Genomic DNA, 26,443 nt, shown 5'->3' on the forward strand with positions numbered 1-26,443 from the left:
TGGCCACGGTTCGCTGGAGTCCCAGCTCACGTCGGCATAGGCTCCCGCGCTCTTCAGATGGGAGGGGAAGAGTCTCCGGTTTGTCGGTCTGGGGTGGCGGCGGGGGCGGGGCCGGCGGCCGAGGGGCGGGGCCGGCGGCGGCGGGGGCGGGGCCGGCGGCGGCGGCGGAGGGATCCCGCGCGCGCACGCTGAGGCCGCTGGGCGCGCAGTTTGTGGCGCCAGAATTCAGAGCGCGGCAGCGCCTGCGAGGCAAACCTCCGGGGCTCCGGGCCGCTCTCCCCTCACAACGGGTTCCGGCGCCTGCAGCGCGACACGATGGTGGTTCTCCGCAGCAGCCTGGAGCTGCACAGTCGCTCCACCGACTCTTTGGACCTGTCCAGCGAGTTCCTCAGCCTGCAGGACAGCGGCCGGAGGCGGTCCGGCTCGACCCGAGGCGCGGAGAAATCTCTGGTCCCCACGGCGGCGGCGGCGGCGGCGGGCGTGAGTACCGGCCTGGGCCGGGCACCCTTGGGGGCCCTTGGGGTAGGAGCCGCGCTGAGGGGACCGGCGGCCTGAGGGGGGGGGGACCCGCGCACCGCGCAGGGGTGGTGGGGGTGTCGCGGACCGGCCGAGGTTCCGGAGAGACAGATCGGGCTGGAAGCGGGCTGAGCAGTTGGTCGCCACCTCTTGTCTACGCTAGAGGAAGCCGAGGCCCGGCGGAGCTGAAGCGCCGCGCCGGGCTGAGCCGAGGTGGTTTGGGGCCGCTCCCCCCCCCCCCCATTTCTCCGTCCCCGGGGTCGCGTCCGTCAGGGGAGTGCGACCCCCGAGGGAGGGTGCTGACTGCCGCAGCGCGTGCACGGGAACGTTTTATAGGGAGTGCGAGCACAGAACGGTAACTCAGGCTCCATTGACCTCCATTTACGGTCCAGGGAGGTTCCATCCTAAGACCTCGGCGAAGTAAAACATCAGGTTGCATAATGTGGAGGGCCGAACACCAACATCTCGGGAAGACTTCCCTCCAGTCTCCTGGCATGCCTTAGAGGGTCGGTAGTGAGTGACATCCGTGTGACAGATAAAGGAGTGGACTCCTGAAAGAGAAACAGAAAAGTGGTAGAAAAAGTTGTGAAGTTGGCACTTAGAGATTTCTGCCTCCCGGATCTTTTCCTGCTCTGGCACTTCATGCTGGAGTTACAGTATCTACAGGGGATGTTGCAAAGGACAGAGAGCTCGCAACAAATGCCTCTTGCCCGTCTCAAGGACCAGTGCGATTTTGGAAGGACAGTGTCCAGAGGGAAAGACAGCTCCCCACTTGGGCAGTGGTGGAAGGGAACAGCCTTCCCCAGGAAGGTTGAGGTGAAGGAAGCCACACTAAAGTTAGCCCGCAGGTCGTGATGGTCTGGTTGCTGTGAGGATCGGTATGGGCGAAGGAAAAATCGGACGGGAGAGCTGGTCAGGAGCCTGGAAGTCAGAAAGGCTGAGAGGAAGTGCTGGGGCGAGAGTGACACAGAAGTTTCCGTTTAGTTGAGACAATGTTAATCTTGTATTCGTGTCCTCGTAGATTTCTGTGATTTGTGTGGGGACTGGGATGAAACTATAGTCTTTTTTTTTTTTTTTTTTTTTAGCTCTGAAATTGTTGCTTCTAAATTGGAAACCTTGACTTCAGGATTTGTTTCTCAGGTGCAGGAATGGGTGGAGATTTGGGTAGGGTAAACATTTCTTACTCAAAATTACAAAGCAATCCTCCTTACGTGATCTTTTATTCTGTCCCCTATTCTAGCGATTACAACCTTCTAGGATATCTATCATCTTGCAACTTTTCTTATTTATATTTCTCCCTAAATCAAATGTAACTCCATAGGGGCTTATATTTTTTTTTTGTTTTTCTGTTAGCACTGTATTCTAGGACAGAACATGGCACATAGTAGGTGCAGCATTTGGTTTTGGTTGTCATTATTTATAAAGAAGTTAGCTAGGCATGATGTACATGCCATACATACCATATGGAGGTTGAGCCCTTGAAGTACATACAGCAGCCTGTTGTAGGGGGAGAGGATAGTCTCTGGGCCAGAGTTTACAGTACACATCTTATCTTGTTTATTTGAGACAGGATTTCTTTGTGTAGCTCTGGCTATCTTGGAACTCATGTAGACTAGGCTGTCCTTGAACTCAGAGATATGCCTGCGGAGTGCTGGGATTAAAGGTGTGCACCACCACCACCACCACCACCACCACCACCACCACCACCACCTGGCCACATTTTATCTTTTTGAAGTAAAGTATTCCTTCTGTAAATCAAGGCACTTTTGTAGCTCTTCTAATTAGAGGTTAATTAGGAAGTGTTATATTGGACTTAAAGAAATGAGTAGTCCTTGAGGATAACAGATTCATATTACAAAACCCCGTCAATACCAAGGATAAAGTAGCTTTGTATTTGAAAAGTTTTCTAATATGGGGGCTTTATGTACAGTCCCTCCTTTTAAATCAAATGTGTGTTTCAAAGACTTAACTCCCTAGTACCCTGGTATTTGAAAATTTCCTAATTCCTAGTCTTATATTTAACAACAGATGGTAGAGATGATACTTCAGGTGGTTAAATTGATTCATTAGAATTCACTAATTTGATTTTTTTTCCTGTTTTAATATTGGAGACTGACCTTTAAATTCTGAAGGTACTGAGAGTGACCCATAACTACATCGTATTTTTTTTTTTTAGGCAGTTCTGTAATTCTATTTGACTTTTAGCAGGTTAGTTCTCGTCTGCATTGACTGTAGATTTTTTTTAGTGTGGTAGCAGACATTTAAGTTATCAATGTGTAGAGTTTGAGTCCTTACCCTCATTACATTTTCTGGACAAATATGGATACGATATGGAGCTTTTCCCTTTTTTTGGGTTTTTTGTTTGTTTGCTTGTTTGGTTTTTGGTTTTTGTTTTCTTCGAGACAGGGTTTCTCTGTGTAGTTTTGGAGCCTGTTCAGGAACTCGCTCTTTAGACCAGGCTGGCCTTGAACTCACAGAGATCCACCTGCCTCTGCCTCCCGAGTGCTGGGACTAAAGGCATGGGCCAACCCCCTACCCCAACCTACCCCCTGGCACATTCCTTATTTTTGAATCTGTTATCAGTGTGCACGTCTGGAGTCCCCATCTCCTTCATGCCAAATTTGAGTGCCTGGGGGATACGCTTCTTGAGATCCATTCTGCCCAGCCCAAGCTAGAAATAGGTTTGTTTTTGAGATGGCATTACTGCAGCCCTCCATGCCCAGCTACTTGGACATTTTGAGTGTTATCTCTGTTAAGATTTGTGTTTTGTTTTTTCTTAACTTGTGTGAGTTCACTGAGTAGTATGGTACTGTTTAACTGGATTCTTTTAACCTTTATTTTCATTCACCAACCTTATGAGTTGGATGCATTTTCTGTGGTTTCCTTTTCCTCTTAGAGTCAGACTAGCCATTATCTATTTCTGAACTTTGACAAGTCTGTAACTCTTTGATTTCTGTAAACTTGGGGTTTTTTATTCTGAAGAGTCAGTTAAGGATGGGTAGTAGAACATGTACGTGTGTGTATGAGGGTGGTTGTACATGAAGTTTGGATTGTGTTCACCTACACTTTTGTAGGGTTTTGAGTAAGCTAGGCAAGCACTCCAGCACCAAACTCAATCTCACGGTCCGTATGTTTGTTTTGAGACAGGGTCTTACTATGTAGCCTTGTCTAGCTAAGAGTTCCCTATGTAGACCAGGCTGGCCTGGAACTCATAGATGTTCACCTGCCCCTGCCTCCCAAGCGCTAGGATTAAAGGCATGTGCTACCCACACCCAGCTGTTTGTTTTTTGAGACAGGGTTTTATTGATACTGCAGTATGTAGAGGTGTGTGTGTGTGTGTGTGTGTTATTTTTTAAAAATTTTGTTTATTTAAACATCTGGGAAAACACTCCATACTCAATACATATGGAAAATTTGTTTTTAATTATATTAAGAGCCTAGTGTAGTGGTGTATACCTATACCTAACAGGTAGAGGCCAGAAGATGAAAAGTTCAAATTCATCCTCTGCTCCATATCAAGGCCATCCTGGGTTACTTGAGACTTTTTTTTTAGTAAATAAGAGTAAAAAGCATATAGTTTTAATGAGGTGCTAAAAGTGTGAGTAGGGAGATTTTGACATGGAATGGTGAGTGGCACTTTGTGAAGTTGGGTAACATGATACAAGTCTTCATGGAGTATGAGCTAGAAAGGGTTCTTAATTTTAGGTTTAGAAGTTACAACATTAGGAAGCCCTAGAGAGTTAGAATAGGGATTCGATGAGATAAGTTAGATTATAGTCAGCAAATCCAGAATTTGGATGACCAGTTAAAGGTTATAGTACTAATAGCTTGCTTGTGTGTCTGTGTACCACATGTATGCCTGTTGTCTGTTGAAAGAAGAGAGTATCAGATCTCCTGGAACTGGAGTTAACACAGCTGTGAGCCACCATATGGGTGTTGGGAATCAATCCGGGTCCTGAGGAAGAGTGAACAGTTGCTCTTAATTGTTGAGCTGTCTCTCTAAACTTTCATTTTTTTTAAAGGCATGATAATATTCTATTTTTAACAACTTAAAATGTTACGTTATTTTTTTGTTGGGGGGGCAGGTCAGTCACTTTTCATCTTTTACTGTGAGGGCCCTGAGGACTGAACTCAGGTAATCAGGTTTCATGGCAAATGCCTTCCTAAGCCATCTTGACAGCCCCACACTGCATTCATCTACTCTTCTGCGAATGGATGGTTGGCTGGACCCCACTTCTTGGCTGCTGTAATATTGTGTTGTGAACATGGATGTGTAGGATCTGCCTGGGCCCCTGCTTTCATTTTCTTGGATGTCTATCCAGAAGTGGTATCTTTCAAAACCTGGGTTGTGTAGTAATTCTCTGAGCCACCATACCATTTTAGTCTCGCAAGCAATATGTATATGTTCCTGTTTTGATATCATTTTTCAAATTCTTTTTTGTTTGTTTTTCTTGACAGGGTTTTTTTGTATACCCCTGGCTGTCCTGGACCAAGCTGACCTTGAACTTGGGGATATGCTTGTTTCTGTCTCCAGTGTGTTGGGATTAAAGATGTGCACCACCACCATACCTAGCTTTGGAGGGGTAGGGGGAGATATAAATATTCTAATAAGAGTAAGATGATATATCATCATGGCTTTAATTTAATTCATGTTAACCATATTTCCATATATTGGCCATCTTCTGTATTTCCTTTGGAGAAATATCTACTGCATTCCTTTGCTCATAAAAATTTTATTGTTAGCCGGGCGGTGGTGGTTCACACCTTTAATCCCAGCACTCGGGAGGCAGAGGCAGGTGGATCTCTGTGAGTTCGAGGCCAGCCTAGGATACAGAGTGAGTTCTAGGACAGGCTCCAAAGCTACACAGAGAAACCCTGTGAAAAACCAAAAAAAAAAAAAAAAAAAAAAAAAAAAAAAAAAAAAAAAAATTATTGTTGAAATATTAGTAGTTTAGGTCAGTGATTTAGAGCAGTTGTTGCTCTTGTAGAGGACCTGGGTTAAATTCCCAGCACCCACATGATGGCTCACAACTGTCTGTAAATCTAGTTCCAGGAGATCTCATCCCTTCTTCTGACCTCCACAGGTACCAGGCTCATGCAGGCAAGAGTAATAAATTTATTTTATTTATTTTTGGTTTTTCGAGACAGGGTTTCTCTATGTAACAGCCCTGACTGGCATATAGACCAGGCTGGCTTCTGCCTCTCAAGTGCTGGGATTAGAAATGTGTGCCATCACTGCCCAGCTCAATAAATCTTATAAGAAGAAATATTAGTTGTTTGTATATAGTAGATGTATTTCCTCCCATTCAGTGGGTTGCCTCTTCACTCTATTGGTAGTATCTTTTGATATATACATATACATTTTAATTTAGTTTTTTTTCGTGTGTGTGTGTGTGTGTGTGTGTGTGTGTGTGTGTGTGTGTGTGGGCGCGCGCGTGAGGAAATCAGGACAACTTGCAAGAGTCTGTTCTCTCCTTCCACAATATGGGTCCTAGGATTTTTAATTCAGGTCTTCAGGCTTGGAAGCAAATTCCTTTAACACTGAACCATCTAGCTGACCTTATATATTCTTTTGTATGGGTATCCCCACTTAGCCTCACACTCTGTAACTGAGGATGACTGAACTTCTGATCCTACTGCCTCCCATCTCCCATCATCCCAAGTACTGGGATTACAGGCATTCTCCACCCACCATGCCTGGCAGTAAATCCTGCATTTGCAGTTTCATAGCCTTTACTGTTCTTGGAATGAAAACATTGTTTATTTTGACTTATTGTTTCTTGGGGAAGTGTAAAAATCACCCTGCACTAGAAGCAATCGTTATTAACTTGTAATCAGAGAAAATTCTTAGGACTTAAAGTTGGTCTTAACTAAAGTAAAATTTATAACGGCATTCTTACTTTTTTTTAAAGGATGGATCCTCAGTTAAAGGAGTTGAAATCTACCACCATACGCATTCTTTAAGATCTTTGAGGAAAAAAGCACAGATTTCTTCCGATTCTAGTTTTGATAAGAATATGGAAAGAACAGAGAAACATACTAATGGCAGACATTTCACAAGGTAATACAAGATGTGTGACCACTAATTCAAAATGGCTTTAAAATAGTAATTTTTTTTAAAAAGTTTGCTTTATTTTTCACTTTACTTTCTATGTGTATTTAGTGCTTTACATGTGTTGTACTTGCATCTGAAAGATCAAATAATCAATGTTGTTGGAAAATGTAGAAAGTTTGAGTAGCCATCCAATAATGGTGGATCTATATATTTCTTTGATCATGATGCTCTTGATTAGGGTCCAGAGTTCACACCAGTGATCTGCAGAGAATACATGAGACTTGTGAAATAATGTTTTAACTTGTATGTGCAGTTTTCTAGGCAGAAAAGATAAATGGCTTTACTCAGATTCACAGGAGTTGAAGTCTAGCCACCTGGTTTTACAAATTCATTGGCACACAACTATAAACATTCATACTGTCTATGGCTGCTTTCATGCTACAGTGTCCAGTAGTTTTGATAGGCACAGAATGGCTGATAATAATATATTGGCTATCTAGCAACTTCACAAAAAGTTAGTAATTTCTGTAAAATTAAAAGCCCATCTGGTCTAGTACAATAACAACAAAAAAGAAAACTACTACTTTAATTACTTTATTTGAAGTATTTTACATAGTTTGATGGGTAGAGCTCCTTGAAAAGAAAAAAATATGAGCCTAAAAACGAACTCTTCAATGAATTGCTCAAACCTTTTTTCTTTATGCTTTTTTTTTTTTTTTTTTTTTTTTTTTTGGTTTTTTCAAGACAGGGTTTCTCTGTGTAGCTTTGCACCTTTCCTGGAACTCACTTGGTAGCCCAGGCTGGCCTCGAACTCACAGAGATCCGCCTGGCTCTGCCTCCCAAGTGCTGGGATTAAAGGCGTGCGCCACCACTGCCTGGCTCTTTATGCTTATTGATTGAGTGAGGGTGTGTACATGCAGAGGACAACTGTCATGAATTTTTCCTTCTGCTATGTTGATTCCAGGGGTAAAAATGAGGTCAACAGCCTCGGTGGCAGGTGCTTTTCCCCACTGAGCCATCTTGCTGGCCCTGCTTTAAATTAAAAGCCTTTATTTTCCCTTTAGTTCTTACCTGTGTCCCAAGAAAGGTAAGGAATTGATGCTACTTAACAATTTTCAAAGGACATATGGGTGAATCATTTTGGAAAGTTTCCTTTTATTTTTTTAACTTTTATGTTTGTGTGGTATGAGTTCAGGTTTGGGTATATGCACATGTGTGTAGGAGTGTGCGTGCATTTTTGTAGGCCCAAGGTCCATATCAGGTGTCTCCTTCCGTAACTGTCTACCTTATTTTCAGGTAGGAATTCTCAGTGAGCCTGAAGCTCATCATTTCAGCTAGTCTAGCTGGCCAGTAACCTCTGGAGATCTGCCTGTTTCAGCCTACCTCCACCCACATTTCTTGCCCCCACATCCCATCCCCCAGTGCTGGTATTATTAGAGCTGTGCTGCTACTCCCACTTTTTAGATGGGTACTGGGAATCCAAACTCAGGATGCTCGTGCAGCAGGCACTGTGTCAAATGGAAAATTTTTCTAATTTATTTATTTATTTATTTATTTTGATACTGAAAATAGATCCCAAGATATAAGACACAACTAGGAAGTGCTTTACCACTGAACTGTATTCCTAGTCCTTGTTTCATTTTAAAGAGTAATATCTGTACTTATTGAGAATAGTGTCAATAAATTTAAGTTAATAATATATATGTTTTGAGAGATGATGAAGTCCTGTTTTTCAGGCTTGGATTTTTTTTTTTTTTTTCTCCAATTCAGTAGATTCTCTATATCATTTTTGGGTGTGGAGGGGATGTTTAGTTTCGGATAATTCTTTACCTGAGCCTAGTCTTGAATTCTTTGTGCATGCTGGCCTTGGACTCATGGTTAGCCCTTTGTATTTATTTACTTTGTTTGTTTGTTTACTTATTGAGACAAAGTCTCCTTGTAAAAACCTGGCTGACCTGCAACTTCATACATAGACCAGGCTGACCTTGAACCCAGGGATCTGTGTGTCTTTGCTTAGTTTTTGATTACTCCATGGTGATCCTCTTGGCCCAGTTTCTCAAGTGCTGGGATTAGTTTCAAGCAAGCAACTGTTCATAGAAAACAATTAACATATCTCTAAGGGCCATTAATTCTCTTTAGAATTCCAAATTCCTCAAGGTTATGAGATTGCTATGTTTCTTTCAACTGTACTTAAATACTTAGTCCCAGAATTTCACTTCTCGTTTCAAGTGAGATACTTTGCCTTGATTTTTCTGCTTGGCCAAGAGGTAGTAGCTGGTGTGATAGTTCACAGCTATAACCCCAGCACTTAGAACACTGAGTCAGGATGGGGCTGGAGAGATTGCTCAGCGCTAATAGTGCTTCCTGCTCTTCCAGAGGACCCAAATTCAGTTCCCAGCAGCTCTGTAAGGTGTCTCACAGTAGTCAGTATCTTCACCTCCAGAGTATCCGACACCTTCTGGACTCCACATGCACAGACACGTAATTAAATAAATAAAAATGAAGGCTAAGGCCGGAGTATTGCCATTATTTCACATCTAGCCTGGGCTACAATATGAGACCCCGTCTTAAAAAGAACAAAAATAAATGGATTAGTCATTGAATTTAAAACAGACTTTTGTTTCATTTTCAAGTGTCTGAGTTTCTTACTTTCTTGACTTTCCACATTAGTTTGTTGTATAGAATGTAGGCTTTTAAATGTCTTGTCAATTTTATTTTCAGTTCCTTTAATATATTTTTCATATAGGCAATTGGCTCGACAGCAGGCTGATAAAAAAGAAGAGTGCAAAGAAGGTGAGTTATGCTAACAGCGCTTCAGCTTTTTTTAAAATTTATTTATTTATTTATTTATTTATTTTTGGTTTTTCAAGAGGGGGTTTCTCTGTGTAGCCCTAGCTATCCTGTAGACCAGGCTAGCCTCGAACTCACAGAGATCCACCTGCCTCCCAAGTGCTGGCATTAAAATTGTACACCACCACCACCCAGCTCAAGCATCTCAGCTTTTTAAAACATGTGATTCATAATGTTTATAGGTTTATTGAAGCACATATATTACCTGTACATAAAATATATACTTTGTTAGATTTGGTGTAGTATGTAAAAGAAGCCATCATGTACTAATAGAGTAAAAATAACCTTTACCTCTAAAAGTTTCTTCAAAATACTGTGGTGGTTTGAATAAGAGTGGCCCCTATAGGCTCATATCATGCTAAATCACCAGTGGGTGGAACTCTGATAGGATTAGGAGGTGTAGCCTTATTGAAGGAGGTGTGACACGAGGCTTTGAGGTTTCAGAAGCCCAAGCCTGCCTAGTGTCTCCCTCTCTCCGCCTACTGAACGGGATGTCGCTCTTAGCTACTGCTTCAGCAACTACCTGCATGCCATTGTGCTCCAGGCAATGATGATGATGGTATGAGTTGCCTTGGTTGTGGTGTCTCTTCACAGCAATAGAACAGTGACTAGGACACTCACGTAATCTATCTTGGCTCTTAAAGTTCCTGCCTTGCCCTTAGATTCCCAAGTAATCACCAGTCTTCTTCCCACCCCACCCCTAAACCCCAAGACAGGGTTTCTCTGTATAGTCCTGGATGTCCTGGTACTCTCTGTAGACCGGGCTGGCCTGGAACTCACAGATCCGCCTTCCTCTGCCTCCTAAGTGCTAGGATTAAAAGTGTGTGCCACCACCAGCAGGCTTGTTTTCTGTTGCTGTAGATTAGTTTGCATTACCCAGAGGTTTATGTAAGTGAAATACAAAATATTTTATATCATTTCTTTCACTCAGCAAAATTAATTTTAAGTATTTGTCCATGTTGCTACTTTTGTAGCTAGGTAGGATTCTATTGTATGACTATGCCATGATTTATTCCCCAGGCTGATCTTTTAAAAACTCAGGACCTACCTGAGTTTCTTGATGGTGGGGATTGCCGGTATGCTCTGCTACACCTGGCTGTACCTCATCCTCTTAATAGATGTGAGTTGTTCTCAGTTTGGAGCTATTACAAACTACTTTAAACTTTCTGATACAAGTCTTTGTATGACATCTTCTCTGAAGTGGGGTAAATCATACTATAGGTATATGTTATAACTTAAAATTTTTTCTAGAAGAACAAGTTTAAGATGGTATAATTTTGTTACATGAAAGTAGCTGTCCTGTGCATTTTCAAGTTGTTTTGCTAATAGTTATTTGAAATCTTTTCCTGTACATATCTGTGAAGACAAAGCTATTCCAATTACTCACTCATTGAGGAATAGAAACATTGCTGAAAGTACAGAACATTTGCATGAACAGAATGGAGATGTTGAAGTTCGAAGAAGTTGTAGGATTAGAAGTCGTTACAGTACCGTGAACCAGTCTGTGCTGTTTGACAAGCTTATAACAAAGTAAGTGAAAATGCTTAAGATCAAAACTATGTATCTGGAACAAACTCTACTAGAGAAAGATTGTGAATTTTTACTATTACCATATACACACACAAACACAACTATGTAGCTGGCTGACCTTGAACTCAGAGATCTGCCTCCTAAGTACTAGGACCAAAGGTGTGTGCCAGCACCATGGCCCCCTCCTCCCCTTTCTGTCTCTAGATTTTAGGGATTGAATATCTATTTTGTGTATGCCAGGGAAGTGCACTACCATTGAGCTACACCCCTGACTCTATCCTAAACATTGTAATCTATTTGATTTATGTGAAACATACAGGAGAATGGCTATTGGTGACCTTTAGTCTATATGTGTGTGTTTAAATTAATGGAGAGAAGTGTTTGAATATTTTACCAAGTAAGTCAGTGCTTCTTAGTGAAATATTTTTATTAATATTTTTAAAGCACTGCTGAAGCTGTACTTCAAAAGATGGACGACATGAAAAAGATGCGTAGACAGCGAATGAAAAAACTTGAAGGTTTGGGAGTGTTTAATGAAACAGAAGAGGTAAAAATATTTTTCGTTAGGTGGTGACTCAATCTCCCATTTAATGCATAATCCATTTATGGGTAGTAATTAATCATTTTGTCCAGCATTTGTTAGATTATTTACAAGTTACTACTAGAATTATAAATTTATAGTTATGTCTTCATTTTAAGAATAATTAGAGGGTTTTCATTTTGGTGTGAACATACACTAAATGTTAATGGCTTTTGTTTAAACATTTGTAGAGCAATCTTAGTATGTACACAAGAGGAAAACGAAAGGCTATTCAACAAGCTGATGAAGAAACAACTGATAACCAAGATGGCAGTGTGGGTTAGTGTGTTTTCAATCTTCTGTTTTCTGGCTTCAAATGTAAGCATTTTTAACTTACTAAGAAATAGCTTTCTTATTCAGTCTCTGTGGCATTTATTGTAATTTGCAGTGGTTATAATTTAAGAGAAGTATAGACCAGGGAAAGTTCAAAACAGGGTAGTGTGTTTTGTTAGAGAAAGTAACTGAAATCAACAGTGTTAAGGTAAAAAAATTGGTTTGTTTATATAATAAAATTATAGATAGTTTATCATATATCACTATATTTTAATTAAAATGACTAAAGTTATTAATTTATTCTTTTTGTTGTTTGATTTTGGTTTGGTTTGGTTTTGGCTTTTTTTTTTTTTTTTTTTTTTTTTTTTTTTTTTTTTTTTTTTTTTTTTTTAAAGATTTATTTATTTATTATGTATACAGCATATGTGACTGCATGCCAGAAGAGGGCACCAGATCTCATTACAGATGGTTGTGAGCCACCACGTGGTTGCTGGGAATTGAACTCAGGACCTCTGGAAGAGCAATCAGTGCTCTTAACCTCTGAGCCATCTCTCCAGCCCCTGGTTTTGGCTTTTTGAGACAGGGTTTCTCTCTGTAACCCTGGCTGTCCTGGAACTCACTCTCCTTAGACTCAAAGATGTTCCTGCCTCTGCCTCCAGAGTGCTGGGATTAAACTCGCGCACCATTATCATCCAGCAATTAAAGTTAATTTTACTACTACATTTGAGATTTAATAACTTTTTTTTTTTTTTTTTTTTTTTTTTTTTTTTTTTTTCATGATTAAAACAGTTTTCAGAAATATATTTTAAAAATTGGTGGAAGCTATCTTACCCTTATCATAAATGTATTTGTTAGACTTAATGTAAAAGGGCAAACTTTTGTTTCTGGGGATATTAAAACCTATCAGTGTTCGACATTAACTTGAAAGTTTTAGTTAAAATTGGCTTATGTTGAGATTTCTAAAAGCATTGTAAACTTTAATGTGGTATTTACGAGTTTTTTTTTTTTTTTTTTTTTTTTTTTTTTTTTGAGAGAATGTCTCACTTTGTGCCTTGGCTAGCTTGGTACTTGCTGTGTAGACCAGGATGGAGTGCCTCAGACTCATACAGAACTGCTGGCCTCTGCCTCCTGAATGCTGGAATTAAAGGCATGTGCTTCCACACTGAGCTTCTAAGTTTTAATTCTATAATTTTTACTTCAATTTTGGAAAATTCTTAATATTGCAAATTCTTTCTATGAATAATGGAAAAGTAGATAAAGTTTTAAAAGATCCCTTTCTCTACCAACTCCTTGTGTTTAAAAAAAATGTTAGCCTTTTGGTGAGTGTATTGGGTGTATCTCTTTTTTAAATTTTTATTATATTTATTTTGGGTGGAGGTGGTGAGTGTATGTGGAGTGGAGGTCAGAGGACAATTTGCAGGACTCGGTTCTCTTTGTGGGTCCCGGGCATGGAACTCAGTTTGTCAGTTTGGTGGCAGTTACCCTTACCTGTATAGTCTTAATTGTAGAGTCATCTGAAGAGGGTGAAGAGCAAGAGGATGATGAGGATGATGATGGTGAAGATGAAGAAGATGATGAAGATGAAGATGATGAAGATGGAGAGGAAGATAATCCAAAACGATACTATCTTAGGCAGAGAAAAGCAACTGTGCACTACCAAGCACCTTTGGAAAGTAAGTACTACAAATGGTCTTTCAGGAGAAAGATTTGTAGGTGTGTGTATGTGTGTGTGTGTGTGTGTGTGTGTGTGCGCGCGCGTGCGCCACATGGCACACGGGGGTGCAATCAGTTATCTCTACTATGTGGATCTTGGGGATCATACGTCATCAGTCTTTGTAACAAGTGCCCTTACCTGCTGATTCATTTCACTATCCCTGGTTTTTTGTTGTTACCTATTCTAAATTAGATGTGAAAGGGTAGTTTATCCCATTGCCATTTATAAAGAGAGTTAAATGTTGCCTTGAACAAAACAAATAACAGCTATTTTGAGATTTTTGTCTTATCTTTCTAAATCTTCTGTTTATAAAGATAGGATGATTTCTGTTAACACCATACCTCAATAGCTTGTGAGCTTTTATGCTCAGGGAGACAATACCTGTTATACATGTATAATCATAATGATTGTATGTAGTTAGTGTGTATTTTAGTTGATTGTCCTATACATACTTTATACTTGTTTGTGTGCAGCACCTGCACGCAAGTGTTCACGAAGGCCAAAAAGGGTGTTGGATCCCCTGTAATTGAAGTTACAGGTGGTGGGTTATGTCACTCAGTGTGGGTACTGGGAATGGAACTCAGGTCTTCTCAAAGCAAGTGCTCTGCTGAGCTGTCCCTAGCCCCCACTACATATTTTTAATATTAACCCTATAGATAAATGACATTAGTAAAGTATTCTTTAGATGCTTACTAGCACTTTCATGGAAGGCAGCACCTTTGTAAGTATTTAAAGGACAAAATTTTTTTATATATATTTTACATTATATATGCTCATTTCTTTTTCTAGAACCTCGACACCAAAGAAAGCCCAACATATTTTATAGTGGCCCAGCTTCTCCTGCAAGACCAAGATACCGATTATCTTCTACAGGACCAAGAAGTCCCTATTGTAAACGAATGAACAGGTTAGGTTCTGAAATAGTGATTGATCTGTGATAACATAATTGGATGTGTTATGACAAGATTCTAGAGTCTTTGGATTGAGTGTGTTAGGATGGAATTCTAGAATTCCATACATGGGAGAGCTCTGCTCTGCATTTAGTGCTCTAGTTCCCATTGCCAGTGACTGTTTTTGATTTTGCTTTCATTAATAGAAAGTATTAGTAACTACTTGGTAAGATAGTTTATTCCATTGTACCACATTGAATAATAGATGTACTTTGACTTAGTATATATTGTAGTTTAGGCTCTGTTAAGTATTTTACAAAGATTATTTCATTTAAATTTCACATTTAGATTGTAGCCTTTCTTTATATACTGCCACAAGCATAATCTCCCACCACGTTAAATATTCTAAGTTATATAACTTCTAGACTGAATCATGATACTGGCCACCTTTTTCTAGATGTTTTATAATTTGTTTCTCTTATGTTTTAGAGGGAAAAAAGTTATTTATTTTTACTAGAGGATTTCTTTCTTTCTATATCCCAACAGTTGTTTTCTTTCAGATTGAAGTTTACAGAAGTAACTTACACTTCTTTTCCCATCCTAGTAGTAATAAGGTTTTCTGATAAATTGGATAACCAAAGTTTGGGCAGTGTTATGTGACTGGTAAATAGGAAAGACAAGAATGATACGGGTATGTGAAATAACTTGAAAATATTATTTTTCGGAAATAAGACTGAAATCAAAGTTTTCAGCTATTTAAACAGTTCTCAGAGAATCTGTAAAGGATCTGGTCATGCATTGGTCATGGAAAGCAGAAACTTCTAAGTGTTGAAGAGTCATTTCTTTTAGGAAAAATAAGTATACCTATGTCCTTAGGCCTTCTTATTTGTCAGAATCACAAGTAGACATTCTGAGGTTCTTCTTTTTTTTTTTTTTTTTTTTAAAGATTTATTTATTTATTATGTATACAGCATATGTGACTGCATGCCAGAAGAGGGCACCAGATCTCATTACAGATGGTTGTGAGCCACCACGTGGTTGCTGGGAATTGAACTCAGGACCTCTGGAAGAACAATCAGTGCTCTTAACCTCTGAGCCATCTCTCCAGCCCCTCTGAGGTTCTTCTTATATCATCCCAATTTTCAGTATTCTCATGAACTCTTTAGAGTGTTGTTAAAAGCTGGGCCTGGTGGTTTGGTCCTCTAATCCCAGCTTGAAATTGATGCATGAAGACTGACAGTTTAAGACCTGTCTGGGCTACAGAGCAAGTTCAAGGCTAGCCTAGTCAACTTAGCAAGACCATGTTTCTTTCTCTCTTTTTTTGGTTGCGGGGGAGCCTGTCCTGGAACTCTCTCTAGATCAGGTTGGCCTCGAATTCACAGAGATCCACCACTTCCCTCTGCCTCCCAAGTGCTGTGATTAAAGGCATGCTCTACCACCGCTCAGCGAAGACTCTGTTTCCAAAAAAAAAAAAAAAAGATACATTCTTCAAAGACACATCCCTATTTCCTCAATCTAGGCTCCACCCCCTCCAAAGATTTATTTATTTTGTGTGCAGCATGTATGACTGCAGGCCAGAAGAAGGTATCATATCTCATTACAGATGGTTGTGAGCCACTATGTGGTTGCTGGGAATTGAACTCAGGACCTCTGGAAGAGCAGTCAGTGCTCTTAACCTCATAGCCATCTCTCCGGCCCCCTAGGCTCCACCTTCTAATGGCCCAACCATTTATCAACTCATAAATGGACTAATCCATTGATGAGGTCAGCATTATTATGGTCTCATTACCTCTCAATAGGGTTCACCATCTGGTGACAAAGTCTTAATAGATAAGCCTTTGGGGTCAGAGGGTTCTTTTATTTACAAAATGTAATACTTCATGTTTATCCACTTGGCTTTGTTATTTGCTAATAACTTTTACTGATTTGTGAAATAAACTAGAAACTACCAGTACAGTAGTATTTGACTTTTTGGAATAGATCTAGGTTTAAATTTGAACATCATTGACTTATTCTGATATTTTGAGCCAATTGAACTTCATTGACCCTGACTGTAAAATGAGCCTATTAATAATGTATGTTGTCCAGAATTTTAATTAAGAATAAATGAGAGGGCGGTGGTGGTGCACGCCTTTAATCCCAGCACTTGGGAGGCAGAGGCAGGCGTATCTGTGAGTTCGAGGCCTGCCTAGTCTACAGAGCGAGATCCAGGACAGGCACCAAAACTATACGGAGAAACCCTGTATCGAAAGAAAAAAAAAAAAAAAAAAAGAATAAATGAGAAGGCTGGTTGGTGTATCTCAGTGGTAGCGCATTTGCTTAACACATGTAAGGCTCTGGGTTCAGCACTCACTAGTTGGGGCAGTAGGTGGTAGGAAATAAATAATATGTCATGTTGGGTATATGGGAAACAGTCAGTAAATAGACATTTCTTCAAATTGTGAAATGTGTCTTGATTCTATTACTATATAGTAAGTTTACATATAGTGGGAATATTTTAGAGTGTTGATGGTAATACTAAGTATGCAGGCTTGTACTAGGTAATTTTGGCTGCAGGATGATCATAGAAATGATCTTGGGTATATAGATCAATAGAGGGTTGTTTTCTCGTTTATTCTGGCTTTACCAACCCTTACTCAAAACCCTAGAAACCATTTGTGTTTGAAATTTCAGATTTTATTTGGAGCTGTTTGCAAGAGTTTTCATGCAACCATCTCCAGCTACCTGAGCCAGCACCGAGTAGTCAAAGATGTTAGCATTTCTCTTATAAAATCTATGAACAATCATAGTGAGTGGTGTAGAGAACATAAATTGCTCTGTGCTATTTCAGGTCGCGTTTCCTTTGCTGAGTAGTTATAACTAGTTCATAGAGGTTTATTTATTTGATGTGTGTGGGTGTTTTGCCTGAACGGATATCTGTTCACCTTTTGTGCAGTGCCTGTGGAAAACAGGGTGTCAGATCCCCTGGGACTTTTACAGACAGTTTTGAGCCACTATGTGAGCACTGAGAATTGACCCCAGGTCCTCTGGAAGAGCAACAAGTGCTCTTAACCTCTTAAGGCATTTCTCCAGCCCAAGTTTTTTGTTGTTGTTTTTGTTTGTTTGTTTGTTTGGTTGGTTGGTTGGTTGGTTGGTTGGTTTTTCAAGACAGGGTTTCTCTGTGTAGCTTTGTGCCTTTCCTGGAACTCACTCTGTAGCCCAGGCTGGCCTCGAACTCAGAGAGATCCGCCTGCCTCTGCCTTCCGAGCCAGCCCAAGTTTTTAAAGATAAAGTCTAGATCTGGATTGTATAGATACTTTTTTGGTTTTTCGAGACAGGGTTTCTCTGTGTAGTTTTGGTGCCTGTCCTGGATCTTGCTCTGTAGACCAGGCTGGCCTCTAACTCAGAGATCCGCCTGGCTCTGCCTCCCAAGTTCTGGGACTAAAGGCATGTGCCACTGCCACCCAGATGTATAGATACTTTTATAAAAGATTGTGAACCTTTTGTGTCTTTGAAAATACTTGCTTAGTGATTATATTCTAACTCAGAGAACATTGTAGATCCTAAGCCAATAGAATCGTTAAAGTTTTCTCAGCCAGATTTTCTTTGTTATTGTTTTTCTTTCTGTGAGTTTTTGCAACTGTCCAAAGGCATTCTTCCTGTGTATTTGTAGTCTTGACACGTTGTTATTGACTAAGAACTTAATCACATTCTTATTATTTTGTAAGTAACTGGAGTTTCATACTATGCTTAGCAGTTGATAAAGTTGACAATGCACCATAAATAAAAGGTCACCTTAATTCTTTTTTGTTTTTTATGTTTTGAAGACAGGGTCTCACTGTGTGGCTCTGATTGTCCTGGAACTCACTATGTAGACCAGGCTGGCCTTGAACTCACAAATATCAGCCTTCCTCTGTCTCCCAAGTGCCTGGGTTAAAGGTGTGCTCCACTATGCCTGGCACCGTCTTATTCTTCACTATTTCTCAGGGCTTCATGTGAGAAAAGTAAATATCCTACTACTAAGGTATACTCTTAGACCTCACAGCATTTAAAAACATTTAGTATATTTATTTAGTATGTGCCAGTGTATGTTTATGCACATATGAAGGTCGGGACAATTTGAGGAAGTCAATTCTCTCATTTTATGAGTCCCAAGAATTAAAACTCAGGGAGTCAGCCTTGGTGATGGGCACCCTTACCCAGTGCGCAATCTTACTTACCCTTCTTTCTTGGTAGCTTTTTCTTTCATTACAGATTATCTTTTCTTAAAAAAAATTACTTGTCATTTCAAAAATAGGTAATTTCTCATGTAAAACTTTATATAATATTGAATATGCATGTTCATCCAGGCATGTTGCCACATGCCTTTACTCTCAGCACTTGGGAAACGTAGGCAGGTTGATCTCTGCCTTTCTGGCTCACGTGGTCCACATAGTGAGCTTCATCTCAGTCAGGACTGCACAGAGACCCGGTCTCAAGACTTAAAAAGTCACTGTCTACATTATCTCTAATCTTAATGAACATTTGACAGTCAGCTCTAACAACTTCTTGTTTTTCTTCCCTTTCTCTTGGCTGTATCTTTTACCTCTTAAAGATTCAGCCAACAAAGCTTACTTCATTGTTTTAGAATATGTTAAGTTTATATAAGTCTTTTAGATCATTAGGTATTTCTGATCCTTATGTCCTCTGCCCTTTTTCTGTTTCCCTCATCATGATTTCCATTTCCCTGTTTAGGCGAAGGCATGCAATCCACAGCAGTGACTCTACTTCCTCTTCCTCTTCTGAAGATGAGCACTTCGAGAGGAGAAGAAAAAGGAACCGAAATAGAGCTATTAACAGGTGAGCTCTGACCCTGGTGTGGTGGCTCACACCTTTAATTTCAGCACTTTGGGGCTTAAGAGTTCTAGGGCCAGCCTGGGTTATGTGGTAAGCCTGATCTCAACAAAAAAACAAACAAACAAAAAATTGGGGGGAGAAGAGGTGTAATGGATGAGTTTTAAAACTACCAAATACATTTTGAAAATAATTTTTCCTTACAATTATGCTTTTATCATTGGCAGGACACCTGCATGCCCTGGTGTGCCTGTGGAGGTCAAAGGAGTTGATGTAGTTGGTTTCTCCTTCCACTTGTGTGGGTTCCAGAAATTAAACACAAGTTGTCAGGCTTGACATAACTCATAAGCCATGTTGCCAGTCCTCAGATACCTTTTTATGGTTGATGAGAAAGAACAATAAGTTAGGAATAAGTACAGTTTAACTGATTAAAGGGTTGCACCAGAGATTAATACAAAGCAAACTTTTGCCTTATTAGAAATCTCTATAGTTGAAACAAATGGTAGGCTAGAACATATGGTTATAGTTTTTTTCTGGACCAGTATATTAGGCTTTTTTATTTTTTTGCCCCAAAAGCACAAATTCACGTTTATTTACATACTTTTCATTAGTTTAAATCTGTGAGGGTACAGCACCACACAGATGCTGTGTCCACTGGCCTTTGTAAGAAGGTTGCTTCAGAATTTGGCAGGAATCATGCCACTGTGTTTACATAAGCCCAAGTTACCTTACCCAAGATTTGACTCCAGGACTTGCTGTGTTTTTTGCTTTATACACATTAGCACATCTCTTGCCTAAGTAGAAATTCAGTTTCATCTGAAGCATAAACACCTTCAGTTTTCAAAAGAGCCGTGTGTTCTTTTTGGTTCTGGAGCCCTTGCTTAGAACCAACCAAAATGGTCTTGTACCACAGCCTTTTAGAAGTCCTGTTCCTAGCAGGCCTCTACAGACACCAAGATGGTAAAAGGGATTGTAATAGACTTTATTTAATGTTGGCTTGGTGAACATTGGCTTGAGGGAATGACTTTTTTTTTTTTTTTTCATTTTAAATTTTTTTTAACTTATTGGAAAATTCTACATTGAAATTGAAATATTTGGTTATTTTCAGTTGTAGTTTAAGTCTACATGTTAGCCAATTCAAGATTGTTCTCATTTATAGCTAGGTGGGTAAGAATGAATACAATATTGGATTCTAATAATAAAGTATTTTCAGAGCAGAAAATAATGTTTGAAACAGGAAGGTTAGGTTAGTTGGTTGATTATTGTTCTTGAGACAAGGCCTGACATAGCTCAGGCTGGCGTAGAACTTGCTCTGTGTAGTTTAGGATCTTGAACTCCTAGTTTTCCAAGTGCTGGGATTGCAGGCACCTACCACCAAGCCTTGTAGCAACCACATGATGGCTCACAAGTGAGTGGTCTGTAACTCCAGTTCCATGTGTTCATTAGAATCTGAAGGTTGACACTGGGTGTGTTCCCTAGTTACTCTCCACTTTTGAGGCAGGGTCTCTCACTGAACTGGGGCTCAGTCGTGAGACTAGTCTGGCTAACTATCTAGCCCCGGGGATTCCTTATCTCTACTTCTAGGACCCCAAGATTACGTTTTTCCTGCTATTTCTACCCAGATTTTAATGTATTTGGGAGATTGCTAACTCCTGTCCTCCACTTTGGCAGCAAGCACTTTACCCACTGAGCCATTTCCCCCAACCCCAAACCTTTTATTTATTTATTTGTTTATTTTTTTGGTTTTCGAGACAGGGTTTCTCTGTGTAGTTTTGGTGCCTGTCCTGGATCTCGCTCTGTAGACCAGGCTGGCCTCGAACTCACAGAGGTCTGCCTGGCTCGGCCTCCCAACTCCTGGGATTAAAGATGTGGGCCACCGACACCCGGCCAAACATTTTTTAATAAGAAAAATAATATTGTAATATAGAATTTAGGGAGGAGGGTGATTTGATGTGTGGCTTTATATATTTGTGTGTGTGCGCGCACACGTGTTTTTTTTAATAGATGCCTTCCACTAAATTTTCGGAAAGATGAAATAAGAGGGATTTATAAAGATCGAATGAAAATTGGAGCAAACCTTGCTGATGTTGATCCAATGCAACTAGATTCTTCAGTGAGTATTTTAAAGTTTGTGCTTGACCTAAAATGTAATTTCGTTCACTTTACTTTTGTCTTAAGTTAAAAAAAAAACTGATTTTTTTTTTTTAATCGGAAACTTAAATCTTTGTATACATTTTAAAAAACAAAAATCTTTGGGGAGTTTGAGAGATGGCTCAGCCTTTAGAGCATTGTTGCTCTTGCAGAGTACCTGAATTTGATTCCCAGAATCTACATGGTGACTCATAGAAAATAAACATTAAAAAAAAATCTTGGGAATACTATAACTATTAATCAGTTGATTGTGGGATAATGTTATGAAGATATAGGGCAGTGTTTTAATTTTAACTCAGATCTGTGTCCTATTTCATTCCAGGTACGATTTGATAGTGTTGGTGGCCTCTCCAGTCATATTGCAGCACTAAAAGAGATGGTAGTGTTTCCCTTACTTTATCCAGAAGTCTTTGAAAAGTTTAAAATTCAACCCCCAAGGTAAAATAAATCTGTCTTTACTGTAGCCATAATGTGTGCTGTGCTGCTGTTGCTTCTCTGGCTTCTTAGAGCTTTACATTTTTACTTAAATTATGTATGTGTGAGAGATGTATGTGAGCGAGTGGGTGTGTGGGTGCAGGTGCACATGCAAGCATGTGGAGGCCAGAGGCAGGTGTCTGCTGTCATACTTGCCACCTTATTCTCTTGAGACTACCTCTCACTAAATCTGGAGCTAGGAGCTAGGCTGCCAGCCAGCAAGCTCCAGCAATCCTTTTATCCCATCCCCACAGCACTGGGATTGCAGGTGTTCTGGGAATTTGAACTAAGATGCTCAAGCTTATGTAGCCAGTGCTTTTACTTGCTAAGCCATTTCCCCTGTCCTCTTAAACTTTTTGCTGATTAACTCCTTTTAAAGTACTAGTTGCTGGTTCCTTTATTAAAATTATTCTCTCTTTATGTGCATGTATGAATGTGTGCCACCTGTGTGGGGGTGTCTGTGGAGGCTAGAAATCACTGGAGCTGGAGTTACAGACTGGTTGTGAGCCACCAGACTTGGATGTGGGGAACCAAACTCTGGTCTTCTGGAAGAGCATCAAGTGCCCTTAATCACAAGCCTGACAACCTAAGTTTGATCCCTAAAACCATTGTAAAGGTGGAAGGAGAGAACCAGCTCCATAGAGTTGTCCTCTAGTCACACATGTAATTACTAGTAATTTTTTTAAGCCAATACACACTAGTTTTCTGTATATTCCTCCTTGAAATACTATCCCCTCCACATAAAAATCAAGAGAGAATTATATGATTTTATTGTATGATTACATATTCAAGGTAATGTAATATATATGTATGTATGATCTGGTAGTGAAGGACAATGTTTCAAATAAAGGAGTTTATTTAGTTTCTGTATTAATTATATTGTATTGGTATTAACCCCCAGAGTTTAAACCTCTACTTTGTATAATGAAACTATTTCAGTGGTTTAATATTTTTAATTAACTAATTAAAGTGGTTATGAGATTGGTTCTTAATTTTCGTTTCAGTAGTCTACCTTTTAATTTAATACTAAAAATGTTTAACATGTTTTACAGAGGTTGTTTGTTTTATGGTCCACCTGGAACTGGAAAAACATTGGTTGCTAGAGCACTTGCCAATGAGTGCAGTCAAGGGGATAAAAGAGTAGTGTTTTTCATGAGGAAAGGTGCTGATTGTCTGAGTAAATGGGTTGGAGAGTCTGAAAGGCAGCTACGATTGCTATTTGATCAGGTATGATATTAAAATTTACCTATACAGATTTTAATCTGCAGATTCAAATGTATGAGGATTAATTTTATTTTTTTTAATGGATGAAAGTTTATTTGGGCTTACCCTTCTCAAGGGATAGGAGTCCATCATGGTGGGGAGGCAGAAACAGGAAGCTGGGAGTTCACATCTTGAAAGTTCTCTCTTGGACTGATCCTGCTCCTTGTATGCAGTACTGCTTGTCAGATGTCACAGCTCTGGCATCTCTAACGTCTTGGGGTATCTGTTGCAACCTAGGCTTCACTTTCACAGTTCACAAAATGGTCTTTTAGCCTCTTGCCCTCCGAGGACCTTCATGTAGGAACTCCCCTGCCACATGTTTTCTGGCCTCAACAGTTCTCTGACATTGTAGAGGAAGAACCCTTGACCCCTCCCTCTAGTCTTACACCCTTCTTGCCCCTAAAGCTAGCACCACATGGACAATCCTGCGAAATTTAGCTGCCAACTTGGGGTGGGCCTAGCCACCTTGAATCACATTAGCAGCAATGCATCTATCTATCTATCTATCTATCTATCTATCTATCTATTTATTTATTTATTGTGTCAATTTTTTTTAATGCTAACCTACAGCAAACAACTTTATATAGTTAGAGATAGGAATAATTGAATCTGAGTTCTTAGAAATAGTAGAGCTCTTAGAGTTTAATAGTAGTAAATTATTTCTCAATATGGAAACTGAATGTAATTCTTCCCTAGAATAGCTTTCAGTTTCATATGCCAGATTGTATTGACAGTACATTGTGAAATAATACATTCTGCTCTTCTAGATGTACTGCTAAAGGATATTTTGTGGTTTTGGAGGGATTTTTTTGTTTTTGTTTTTGCTTTTTAGGCAAGATCTGTGTAGCTCTGACTGTCCTGAAACTCATTATATAGACCAGGCTAGTCTTGAAATCAGAACTCTACCTCCTGAGTGCTGGGAGGTGCTCAACACCATGCCTGACACTGACAACTGAACACTAAACACCTTTTTAGAACTAAGAGTCTTTATTGTGTTTCACTAAAATAGTTGTTTTTTTTTTGTTTTTTCGAGACAGGGTTTCTCTGTGTAGCGCTGCACCTTTCCTGGATCTCGTTCTGTAGACCAGGCTGGCCTCGAACTCACAAAGATCTGCCTGCCTCTGCCTCCCGAGTGCTGGGATTAAAGGTGTGCGACACCAACGCCTGGCAAAATAGATTATTTTTTTCTTTAAGTTTGGTATTTTATTGAGTAATATTTTTCTATTTAACATGGAGGGAGAGTGTCACTGTCCTCTATTATTTGTTTCCATGGTCAATAATGAAATTTTTCTCTGTGTCCAGTAACTATAACCATATGAAATCCAAGATACGTAACTACTGGAATATTTTGAATGTTTTCAGTTGAAAATGCAAATAAAATTATGTTAATTAATAATGAATGTATGTATGTATAGTTCTAAAAACAGTTTTTGGAATTTATGTTTGTCTTATAAATAGTTATAAATGGCAAATTGTGGTAAGCAAGATTGAATGAAAATAGATTGAAAAGGTATATATTCCAATTTATAAACTATATTCATAATAAATTTGAATGAAAATATATTAAAATGCTTTGTATTAAATCTATTCGAAGCTCTTTGTGATAACACAGGACTACTGAACCCTCTTTCAGGCTTATCAAATGCGCCCAGCAATTATTTTCTTTGATGAAATCGATGGTCTGGCTCCAGTACGATCTAGCAGGCAAGATCAGATTCACAGGTAAAACTTGATTGAGTTGTGTTGATGTTATACAAAAATAAGTATTAAATGGTGAAAGAAACCCAAATACATATATATGTGTTTTTAAAAGTGGACTTGTTCTGAGAATCAGGTTATTATCAATGATTTTAAGATCTTGGTTACAGAAGATTTAACTCATGATCCAAACATATATTCACAGGCCATTGATGAGAACAAGGCTGTGGTATAGAATGTGGCTGACATAACCAGTTATCTGTAGTTCTAGCTTGTCTATAACTGAGGTCTAAGAATTAGATTTTCTTTCTCAAATTTTATGCTCAGTAGTTAAATATATCTTAAATGTTGCCAACTAATTCAGATGCTTTCCCCCTTTTAAACTTCCTTCAGTACTGGGGAATGTTCCAGGGCCTTCAGCTTGATGTGCAAGTGCTTTTACCACTGAGATAGCTATATTCCCACCCCAGGTGTCTTAGTCACTGACTATTGCTGTGAAGAGACAACATGACCAAGGCAACTCTTATAAAGGGAAGCATTTAATTGGAAGCTTGCTTATAGTTTCAGAGGCTAGTCTGTTATGGCAGAGAGCATGGTGGTATGCAGTCAGGCACTGGAGAAGTAGCTAAGAACTTTACATCCTGATCCACAGGCAGCGAGAGTGACTGGGTCTTGGGTGGATGGGCTTTTGAAACGCCAAAGCTCACCCCCAGTGACACACTTCTTCCAACAAGGCCACACCTCCTCCTTCTAACCCTTTCGGAGTTCTACTCCCTGGTGACTTAAGCATTCAAATGTACGAGGCTCTGGAGGCCACTCAGAATTCAAACCACCACAGGTGCTTTTAAGGGGACACCTGGACCAAATAAGAATACCTTCTAGAGTAATTCTACTGCTTGAAGATAAGAATACCAAACCTCATTTTAAAGATAGGGGAAAAAAACTGAGCTGCATTTGGTGGTGTACACCTTTAATCCCAGCACTCAAGAGGCAGAGACAGGTGGACCTCTGATTTCGAGGCCAGCCTGGTCTACAGAGTGAGTTCCAGGACAGCCAGGGCTACTGGGGTCTCGGTATTGGTTTACAAGAGAATATGAAAAATAGAAGACTAAGGTGAAATGACACCATCAGCAAGCAATCAGCCCAATCCAGAACATAGGAAGCAAATTTTAGGTCACAAATGACTTCATTTTTCAACAAGTAAATGGTGTGGGGGAGGAGAACGTACAATGGGAACTGTTATGTATGGATTTGAGGTACAGATGAGGTGTGTGGATCTTACAGATCTTAGGTTGAACAAATCAAGCATGAAATACACTTTTAGGGGTTTGGGGTATAGCTCAGCGATGTGGAGCTTGCCTAACATTCACAAGGTAAGAGGCTTGATTCTCACTACTGCAAAAGATGTGGGGGAACTGAAAAACATTGGGTATTAGATAATGCAGGAGTATTGTTATTCACTTTGGGGTAAAGTGGAAGTCACTTTCATGAAGTACTTAAATGGAATGATGTGTCAGAGGCTGCACTTATTCTGTATTGCCTGCGCTTTTAGAACATACTACCACTGAGCTACACCAACAGCTTCCTATGCTTTTCAATAATCAATTCCTTGTTAGAACCAATCTGTATTAATAATG

The 26,443-nt window shown here is 39.7% G+C and overlaps 1 protein-coding gene across 3 annotated transcripts in view; it reads left to right on the forward strand.

The window, feature by feature from the left end:
• The first annotated feature begins 220 nt into the window (after nucleotides 1–220).
• Nucleotides 221–26,443, forward strand: part of Atad2 (ATPase family AAA domain containing 2) — a 48,953-nt gene continuing 22,730 nt past the window's right edge. Inside the window, exons 1-13 of one of the 3 annotated variants that reach the window (XM_059247179.1) lie at nucleotides 221–480; nucleotides 6,429–6,577; nucleotides 9,318–9,364; nucleotides 10,786–10,951; nucleotides 11,396–11,498; nucleotides 11,723–11,810; nucleotides 13,313–13,477; nucleotides 14,308–14,425; nucleotides 19,122–19,226; nucleotides 21,225–21,333; nucleotides 21,694–21,809; nucleotides 22,898–23,072; nucleotides 24,742–24,830. In XM_059247179.1, coding sequence (XP_059103162.1) covers nucleotides 316–480; nucleotides 6,429–6,577; nucleotides 9,318–9,364; nucleotides 10,786–10,951; nucleotides 11,396–11,498; nucleotides 11,723–11,810; nucleotides 13,313–13,477; nucleotides 14,308–14,425; nucleotides 19,122–19,226; nucleotides 21,225–21,333; nucleotides 21,694–21,809; nucleotides 22,898–23,072; nucleotides 24,742–24,830 — 1,595 coding nt within the window. In that variant the 5' untranslated portion in view covers nucleotides 221–315. Of the gene's footprint in view, nucleotides 481–6,428; nucleotides 6,578–9,317; nucleotides 9,365–10,785; nucleotides 10,952–11,395; nucleotides 11,499–11,722; nucleotides 11,811–13,312; nucleotides 13,478–14,307; nucleotides 14,426–14,529; nucleotides 14,635–19,121; nucleotides 19,227–21,224; nucleotides 21,334–21,693; nucleotides 21,810–22,897; nucleotides 23,073–24,741; nucleotides 24,831–26,443 lie in introns of those variants that run through there. The other 2 variants (XM_059247178.1, XM_059247180.1) reach the window with 2 other exon arrangements.

This window comes from Peromyscus eremicus, chromosome 20 (assembly GCF_949786415.1).
Source record: "Peromyscus eremicus chromosome 20, PerEre_H2_v1, whole genome shotgun sequence".
NCBI classification, from domain to species: Eukaryota; Metazoa; Chordata; class Mammalia; order Rodentia; family Cricetidae; genus Peromyscus; species Peromyscus eremicus.